Here is a 10,317-nt window from a genome sequence, read left to right on the forward strand (position 1 = left end):
TAATTCTGATATTCCTGAATATATTGTAAAGCAGGGGATCCCAACCTAATTTTTATCAGGAGCACATTTATAGAGAAAAATGGAATCACAGGCACATTTATTTTCCAATGAAACATACGAATACTAAATAAATATTATTCCTATTTTTTAACAATTTTTAGTACCCTGTATTCATGAAGTTTAAAATATTATGTAAAAACATTGCTACATATATAATGAAACAGATATATTATAATATGTATGAACATACCTACATAATTTTGAAAACTCTTCTGAAAAAATATATTATAACCAATAGATAAAATGTTTTTGAAAAAAGTAAGACACCCCACCCCGCAGGAATCGAACCTGCATCTCTTAAGTACATCGCCCACGCCATAGACCACTATGCTAAAGGTCTTACTTTTTCCAAAAAGATTTTTTCTATTGGTTATAATATTCGTCACTGTTCTGGCAGAAGACACTAATTCGAAAAAATGACATTGAGTTAGTTATACCAAAATGTTCCTTATTTCAAACTTTACCATCTGGAAACCTTCTTAATAAATAAACAGTCTTTATTTTAAAGTCATCCTTTTTACGATTACTTAATAAACTCACATGATAGACCATTTCAAACATTTTAACAACTTCAAAGTCAAATTACTCAAAACTAGTATTCTCCAGTTAGTGTGTTCTGCCAGAACAGAGACGATATTTTCTCAGAAGTGATTTCAAAATTATGTAAGTTCAATAATTAGAATGTTACATACTTAAATCTTGTGAATTATTTCAATAAAAAAAATATGTCATGCAAAAAATATGTAAGAAAAAAAGAATGACATTTTAATAAGTGGAATCATTGGGATTGAATTTCTTCAATCAATCTTTCATAGTAAGGAATGTATGCGGATATTCCTATTGTTAAAAAGGCATTTAGATTCATATCAGTCACTAATTTTATTATGCTCATTGTTGAAAATAATGATAAACTAATGCACAAATGAGTCCATGGCGCACAGGGTTGAGAACCCATAAGGTATTCATTTTGAAAAAGTACATATGCATTAAATTTAATTGAATTATATGTAAATTAAAATATCTGTAATAACCATAATTTATATTGAATGATTGAAGTCAACACACGGCAACTACAAAAGCAAGAATTACAGCACAATCAAATGTTTAAGTCATGTGAGACTACTTATATATTATATGGTAATTCAATGTTTTGAATTGCCGATTAAACTCAAACATTTGCTTAATTTTGACACATAATTTACCTGAAATACAAGGTACAATACATAAATGCGATAACATGCCATTTTGAGTACATTCTATGTAAACTTAATTCAAGCTGAGGTAAAAGAAAGGGTGTCAACAAAAAACACATTTAATTTTAAAACATTTAATAATAAATAATCAGGCCCTAAATCCTTTTAAACTTACAAAAAAATATGTTTATTTACATAATTATTTGAAAGTCTAGTCTTCCATACTTAGCAACATTTTAGGGGATAGATGCAAATGATAAACAACAAACAGAAATATACATATTATTACAAAATATTTGTTTATGTAATCTAATACAATATTAAATCACCATAAATTGTATAATTTACATTACATTTATTCGAACACTATTTTACATAAATGCAACGTATAAGAATATCTTTGACAATAATTTTATTATACTTATTGCGAGCAGGTTTTAAAATTCAGTAAAGTCTAACGTGCCTTCACCGTATCTAAATTCCCTTTATATGCCCACTTCTATGCCATGATTAACTAATATGGCATACATCTGCCCTTAATTTATAACCTAACGCTTATAGTAAATTTAAATTGTGAAACATTGATTAACGAAATTCCTTCTTATTATTATACGAGGACTCTAGGTGGATAATTTCTATCTAAAAAAAACATTATCACAGTTTCTGGGACCCTGCTTATATTAAAAGGTGAATATTATTGGAGGGCGGGGGAGGTGAGAGTAACATACTTCGAAGTAAACTTAATGAGTGAAAAATTGCAACCACTACGAACAACATGGATTTGGCAAAATTTTGAGCTGACTTGTTTCATTTAGCCCTTTCTTTGTGCAACCTCTATATAATTATCGAGAAATACGTCTACATATTTGTAAATTATTTTTATAATTAGGTTTACTGTCAAACATAGTCAATGTCATTGGGGTCATTGTTTTCTTGAAGACAGTCGAAAAGCTTGATAGTCCACTTGTGCACAATAAAGATAACATTGTTAGTCATTATAGAGGACATACTAAAGCAGGGCAACGACTCAGCAGATGTAGTTGTTCTGCTTACTGTTTCTAAGTCGTGCCAAGCCTGATTCTAAACGCTACGATTGGTTATTTTGCTTGTTGGAACGGAGGCGAGCTAACCCCGAGCGCTCTTCTTCCTCATCACTGGTGTAAGACATTCCGGCGACAGCTCCGCGTGACGACGTAGCCTGCATGAGGTCTTGATCGGGTCCGTTGCGATTTTCGTACAGCAAAATGCTAAGGGTTTCTTCATATATTCTCGCTTCAGGGAACTCAACTTTGGTGTGTTTTTTATCTGTCGCGTACACAATCGATGTGCAGCAGACTTCAGCACGGTTTTTTCCGTGACCATAGAAAGACCAGCAGCATATTTCATTGGAGCCGATGACATCTTTGATGAAGAGAACACGCCCACTAAACCGAAGGGATAACTTATCGAAAAGCTCGATGTTCTTCAGTAGATTATCATCAGATGTACTTGTATAAGAATACTTATTATTGTGTCTATTGATGAGCAATTTCACAACCGGCTGGAAAAATGAAAAAAAGATATTACACTAAATATAATAAAAATAACAATAAAAACTTTTAACCAAGTAATGAGTTAAATAATCCCAATTGTCAAATAGCTCTGTGTAATTCGTATACATATTCAAGTTTTTACTCTATTCCAATCCATACCTACTAATATATTTTTAAAATATTAAGAGCATTTTAAAAGTGCAATTCGGTAAAAATAAAATCTTGAGGCCAAATGCATAATTATACTTAAGTGCTAAGTGACTTTAAACAAAGTATAATCTTCCGGAACCACGCCACCAAAATCGGTAAGAGAAACAAGCGGTGTGTTTATTACTATTATTATTATACTTATCTGAATAGTGTAACTAGAAATTACAAGAATATATCAACAGACGAAAAAAATTGCCAAAATATCTATATTATCTATTGCCATATTTACACAAGCAGACTTTAAGACTCGCCATTACTTGCAAGTAATCATCAACCTTAAATTAATAGCAATTACACACAACGATTCAGATACCAAGTCGATTGTCTCGATGCTGTTTTGATTGTATTATAACATACGTTGTGTTGCTAGTATTAAAAGTTTGTAGCCCCCGTAATCCAATGCATAATTCACTGGCTTTACTGCTGGAGGCTCTGTGTTTGATTCCCGGAAAGGGTACAATACATTTTTATGATTTTCTCAAAACCTGGTATTTCTGTAATTGTATAACTGTTACTACCACACTACTATAATTGGGTCTCATGACCGGCATTGCCAACTTAGCGTTTTTCTTGCCAGACCTAGCATTTTCTAATAAATATTTAGCTTGCAAAATACGCAGATGGCGTTAAATTTAGTGTTTTTCTATATCACAAACAGCTTTAAAATTCTCACAAAGAATTCTCGCTAGAATATTACGCAATAATCAGTAATTAAAAAATCAGTAATGCTGGCCTAACTTGTATGTAAATATAACCTAATATTATTTTTAAGAGATATTCAAATTTCGTACCTGAATTATTTTTAGTTGTACGTAGATTGTTTGTTAGTTATGAAACAATAAATTCTTCAATATTTTTGGTCTGATGAAAACAATGTAGTAATTATTATGACTTACATTTAGAATTACTAGTTTATAGTAATTTTCTTTAAATTATGTGAAAATATAACATTTTTATCTGCCAACTAATTTATTTTCTTACCCTATCAGGACATATTTTTACGAATGACAGTTGGCAAAAACTGTTCATGACCTGTTGTATAAGTAAACCAAAACCAGCTGGTGGCTTCAGTAAAGCCTCAATGACATTGAGCTACTTTAGAAGCTGCTTGTTGGCGAATTTAAAAGCGGGCGAGTCAGCTAGTGCGATTGTGATGATGACACACAAAACTTTCCACTCACTCAGCAGCCAACAAGCTAGCGAGTTGAAACTGTCATTTTTTTGTATTATTTTGACAGGACGTATTGAGTAGTTCGTATTTTTACTGGGAGGTCGCTACTATCGCTCTACTGCGTGTAGCCAGCGTGTAAAGTTGACCGGCTTTCAACTTTTCTCGGTAGATTGTTCGATCATGACACTGGGCGAGTTTACAAGCAGATTGTGAATTCGCCAACAACCAGCTTGTAAAGTAGCTCAATGACATTGAGCCTTAAACTGTCTTCACTCTTTGGTTCTTACTTCATATTATGTGCTGCACACTACTTACAACAGATTGTATTTGGACAAGTAACAAGTTGCAAATTGTATTTACTAACATATTAATTTTGTTTTGTATATATCGTGGGTATTCTGCGAATAAGCATTAAGTCAAAAATACTAGTTTTGAGATAATCGAGTTTGAAAGTTTGGACGGTCTTAATTTGTTTTATACATATAAAAGGCAAATTCCTTTCTGCGATATTGTTTTGAGTATGACTTGGTGCAGTTTCGCATGCAGAATTTTGTGAATACAGCCTGAGAATGAGAGAAGCAAATGCACTAAGTCCCTTTAGTGCCTTTTCTCTGAATTGATGTATGTCTTTTTGACTTATAACATAAATTATCTTCGCCAGTTTTATAGATATGACTGTATGTGTTTTTGTAGACTATAGAGCGTACTCTTAATAAGATTACCTCATCATTAAGTCAAAACAGCAAAATTTTGACTTAGTGCTTTTTCGCAGAATACCCACGAATGTACGTATTATAAATATATATTTAAATGTCAGCAGTTTGTCAATGACACAAGAAACAGAAACACCAATCAAGGCTGGTGTGACAGTTTCGCAGCTGACAGTAAGCTTTTATATCACAAATTAGTCTCGGCAGCCAGTCGTGAACTCCTTATTTTGTATTATCACTGTCAATTGAAATAATCAATACCAATGCCAAACTGACAGCATTGACAGGGTGCACAGCGTGAGGAAGCTCATGCTTCCAAGCGAATTCGTTAACCCAATCATCGAATTGAATCGGGTTAAAATGACTTCTCAATCGGGTCAGGTCGGTGAGACATGTCGATTCTGCTCATGTAAATCAAATTCATAAACCAAACTGAAAGCGTTTTTAAATCAACGCATTCACAAGCAAAACTAATATCATAGGTGTTGGAAGATTGTTGTATTGTCAATGCAAACATTCTATAGGAATGTTAATATTTACCTTGGCAGTCGACATAATGAGCAATTGTTCTTCCTTCTGTGAAGTGATTAATGGAACTCTACAAATGGGTTCTGCATCACGCTCCTTCTTCGCCAATGCCTGCTGGCAAGATTCCACTAATTCTTCAATCAAGTAATACTTTGCTTCGGCTAATAATTCAGCAACTTCCTTACAGCTATCAGGCAGGGGAACGGTCCCATCTCTTAAGAAGTTTAGTATTGTGCCAAAATGCTTACCACATCGGTCAATTAATATCCAACCTGTGGACAAAATTAATAATTACATATATCACAATATTGTTCATAAATAGTAAGAACTTCGTGGATCATAATTAAATAAGATACAATTGACAGACTAATAAATTTGTAATTGGTTATAAGATTTTTTTTTTGTTATAAGTCTCTTATAAGGGTTTCGTTGCAAATGAAAGCTGCAAATATCTCGAAGACAAAAGTAATGATAAAATGCGTTGCTAAACTAAAAAGCGATCCTCATCAATGGCACTAAAATCGAGTGGGGTCAACTATGTCTATTTCAAACAACAAATTTCAATTGACTTTGGCATGTATGACGAGATTGCTTGCAGAACCAAATTGGCATGGCATTTGGGTGACCACCCATTATGACTTAAGTGTAAAGTGTTTAACCAATGTGTGCTACCACTGCTCAAGTATGCATTTGAAATTTGAACCATTTACGTAGATAAGAGAAATCCAAAAATTATGAGTACCTAGTGCAATGTGACAGAATGGTGCACGTTGAGCATAAGAGGTGTCTAATTAGTAAAAGCGACAAGTCCACAATTCAATATTATCAGGAAACAACGTTTTTATGTTTCTAGCTTCAATTATTTGTTTTAAAGTGAGATTTTTTTTCCCGTTGTATTCTATGTCGAAATTAGAACCAAATGGCAATTTGTTTCAGCCGATAAACTCTTAAATGTAATAAATATAGGCAAAATAAAATTGGACTTAGCGCTACTTGTACTTCACTTTTTAATTTATCCCGCATAAGGCACATATTTCCGTGGCACTGTCATAAGTTTACCAGATGCTACATACAGCATGGGAGACGCCCTTTTCAATATTTAACGTTCCCTTATTGGTTGACTTAAAACACGCGTGAAATCAACCAAGCTTTAAATAATATGAAACACGGACTTGGCGCTTTTTGTAATAAATCGAGACTTAAAATATTTTTTTTCGTAGGGTTATGTCGCGTTTTGGAATTTATAGATCAATACATATTGTGTAAAATTATACAAAGAATACGTGCGTTTTTTTTCTCGATTTTGATCAAATGTGGACTTATCGCTTTTTGGAATTAGACGCTCATAACACAAAGGCCGCTAAAGAAACCAACGAATAAGGTGGCAAACAACAATGTGGGATGCGATACAGGTCGCCAAGCAGATGAAATGACAATCAGCTGGACATGTCAGTCGGCAACTGGACAACTGCGGGACAAACGGGGTCAACAGTGGTACCAAGGGGTCAATAGACAACCAGAGGAACGCCCTAAGCACCGCTGAAACAACAAACTCATAAAGTTCAGTGGATGTACGTGGCGGCGAACCATAAGGGACCGAAAAGCGTGGAAGGAGCTTAGGGAGGCCTTCACCCAGCAGTGGATCGACCCCGGCTGATGACGATGTGAAGGATGATTTTAGTTACACACTAAAAATATTTTAAATAATATGCTTTTCATACCATGGCCTAACGAGATATAATAACTTCTGTCTATGAGAGGTTGTAGCCATTCTTAAGTGAGTGTACCCATTAGTGGTTGCTACAGATCGCAAATGTAGCTCCCGTGTTCAATGCTGCCGTCTGAGTGATGACTGTCTAAGCGCAATGTATGTGTTTGCGGGATCAGTTGGTAGCAGCACTTGTTCAATGTAGCGATTGCAGTGTATGCAAACGTATCATAATATTAACAGTATAATAAATGCATTCCACATGTGATTGTAAATACACTAAGCTTAAGTCAAACCTTATGCAGCTCATCCGTATTATGAACTATTGTACAACCATATCCGTTGACTGTTGAGTATCTCAACGAAACTATTAGGGACACACACCCAGTTTATTGTAACCACAAAGAGCGAATTGTGTAGAATTGTATTTTGAATAAGTAAGTAGGTATTCAATGGTTATTGAAAATTTTCCTTTGTGCACTTTTCATAATGATTAATGTAATATTGTAAATATATGAACTGTGGCATGTATACCTTCAGAATCTGTGAGAACCTCCATTCTTCCACTAAACATAGCACGCAGCATCGTGTCATTTTTTGTTAATGTTCCAATAGTTGTGTAATACAAACTGCCTCCTACGTTTAATTTAACGTATTGGGAAGGGTTCCCTTTTATCACCGTCTTGTGGTCCCCAGACATGGTGACAACCAGGGTTTCAGTGGGCACCGAAATGTTGACGGTGTTTTAGATCTGCTAAAGGAGCTCACAATAGGAGCTCAGCGGCGGTATAGTATGATTTATTCAAAGGAAAGTTTGAGTACAAAGGCTACATATGACTAATCTTGCGATTACCGAACACTATAAAATACGATTAATACTGATAATTCATGGTGAGCCGTCTACCGCCGACAAAATGAAACAAATCCCGAGAAATCCGCTCCCGTCAAGATTATCGATTACTAACAACACCCTGAATATTTGGATGTTGCTGTTCTAAAATATAATAATAAATTCATAGACAAAAATGTTGTTATGGAAGCGCTTTTGAGTCTGTATCTATTGTCTAAGCTTTTGAGGGTTTTTTTGTTTTATTTTTGATCAAATGCCGTAAAATCAGTGGACCTGATTTAACTACGGCTTGGACGTGATACATCCAAAAATACTGACGAATAGACTCTGCATTGCCATATTATTATATTGGCACTACTCACGCGATGGATCGCCAGCTCTGTCCAATCTCATTGGATCGCAGCATACAAAATCGACAAATCGTTATTTTCTTGTTATATTTATGTCACAATCAAAAGAAAACATAATCACTCATTAATAATATTATTATGTGTGAGTAAGTACCTACCTTATCTGATAAAAAAATATGAATTGTACCTACCTATGTAAAAGTCAAACCTAGGTTGGTAGGTATATTGTTTGACAACTGTACTAAGCTTCAATAAGCATGTTTATCAATAATAAAGCCTCCCCCACACCAAAGCGAATATTCGCGGCGAATATTCGCAGCGAATTATTCGCCAATCAAGCTCGTATTGGCTTACGGGACAGAGCACGCTTGCGCGACCGCCTTGCGTCTTGAGTGCGAATTTGCAGCGAATATTCGCTGCGATTTTCGGGAACTCTGTCGACAGCGAATTTATTCGCGGCGGACAATTTCGCCAAGGGAATTAGTAAAATCAAAATGGCGACGATTCGGACGATTGAAAAGCTGATAGAGTTGGTCCGGAAATATCGAATTCTTTACGATTTGTCTGACAAGGAGTATAAAAATATACGAAAGAAAGATAAAATATGGGATGAGATTGGCATCGAAATTGGTGAAAGTGGTAAGGATGTCGTCATAATATGTAAAAAAAAGTATTTGATTACCGTCGCTGCCTAACCTATCTACATTTATTTTGACAGCATGGATACGATAAAAAATACAATAATTATTGTTTCCCGATATTTATAAAATACACATTAATATTAATGTGCGTCATAACGTTATAGCTTTGTTAGTGCACTAACAGTTATTTATCTTATAAAGTTCAATATGGAGCGCTGCGATTGTTAACATTTCGGTATCGAGCATTCAAATATAACAATAATTTTATATCATTGATGCAATTTGTGTCCAATACTGCCATCTTCTTCGGTATCGGTAACGTAAGTACCTATTGTCATTTTATATTTGTCAATAATATCGTGATTTGATAGTATTCAAGAATATTTTCTTTAGGTTATGTAGGTATCTTTAAGATTTTTTTGCAGGTGCCTAACATACAGCTTTGCATTTTTATTGTATTGTATGTTACGCCGAATGTGCGAAATTGACTATTACATGAAATGGGCTAAATTTTGGCTAATTCATGTAATAGTCAAGCCTGTTGCCTTATTCATGAATTAGGTAAATTTTCTGCCCGAGTACTTACGTGAATTCGCCAGGGCATGGAATTCTTAAACTATCAACATGACAGTAGAAAAAGTAAATTTAATACGGATTGGATGGTTTTATTAGTTATAATTGGACATAATATAATATTATTCGGGGTCAATCCACTGCTAGATGAAGGCCTCTGCTAGCTCCTTCCTTCTTCGCTGCTACGTACTTCTATTGAACTTCACGTGAACTAAGAGACTAGCTAAGTGAAAGTGTCATAATATACGAGGATGAATAAGGCAAGGGTGAGGGCCAAGGCCCATTTTATGATTCCTCTGTTGATATACCCACAGAACAGATAATAAATAGAATACCGATATGCTATATTCAATTCGCCGCATGTTGAATGTGTGAGTGTCCTACGAAAATGAAGCACGCATTATCCACGTGCAATAGTGTGTGTGTAATACACCAACATTAAATGAGCGTAAATGCATAAACCGAGAGCCGTTTTCAGTATTCGACGTACAACGTATTCTTGACACGAGTGTAAGTTTAACCCGGATTCTTCCTTACTCTAGTCGGTTACCTGCTATCGTCTTACCCGTTATGCATTTCAGTTCCCATTATTTCTGAGTTCCCTGGATGTACCTATATTTATTAAGAAAAACGACTACCGTGGAATGGGGTGAATACTGGATAGACCCGTTTTTCCATTTCTATCTTCCTGGTCCACATTATTCAGACAAACATGAATGACTTAAAACCTGTTTCTATGGACATAAACATACTACATACCTGAATATCACCCCGCGCTCTCAATAGATTTG

At 34.8% G+C, this 10,317-nt stretch overlaps 1 protein-coding gene across 1 annotated transcript; it reads right to left on the reverse strand.

Moving 5' to 3' along the window:
* Window positions 1-1,371: 1,371 nt before the first annotated feature.
* Window positions 1,372-8,277, reverse strand: LOC147064577 (BTB/POZ domain-containing adapter for CUL3-mediated RhoA degradation protein 3). Its single transcript, XM_085957647.1, has 3 exons — window positions 7,647-8,277; window positions 5,417-5,676; window positions 1,372-2,793 (listed from the first exon to the last, which is right to left on the reverse strand). The coding sequence occupies exons 1-3, from the start codon at window positions 7,810-7,812 to the stop codon at window positions 2,341-2,343; spliced, it is 879 nt and encodes a 292-aa protein (XP_085813773.1). The 5' UTR covers window positions 7,813-8,277; the 3' UTR covers window positions 1,372-2,340.
* Between the last annotated feature and the right edge of the window lie 2,040 nt (window positions 8,278-10,317).

The sequence above is a fragment of the Rhyacophila brunnea genome, unplaced genomic scaffold, assembly GCF_057557595.1.
Source record: "Rhyacophila brunnea isolate RB1 unplaced genomic scaffold, BYU_Rbru_1.0 scaffold_7, whole genome shotgun sequence".
Taxonomy (NCBI): Eukaryota; Metazoa; Arthropoda; class Insecta; order Trichoptera; family Rhyacophilidae; genus Rhyacophila; species Rhyacophila brunnea.

Coding starts and splice junctions, on each gene's coding strand:
- LOC147064577 (XM_085957647.1), bottom strand. CDS start 7,812: ATGTCTGGGGACCACAAGACGGTGATAAAAGGGAACCCTTCCCAATAC. Junction 5,677..7,646: donor GGTTCTCACAGATTCTGAAG/GTATACATGCCA, acceptor TTTTGTCCACAG/GTTGGATATTAATTGACCGA. Junction 2,794..5,416: donor TCATTATGTCGACTGCCAAG/GTAAATATTAAC, acceptor TCATTTTTCCAG/CCGGTTGTGAAATTGCTCAT.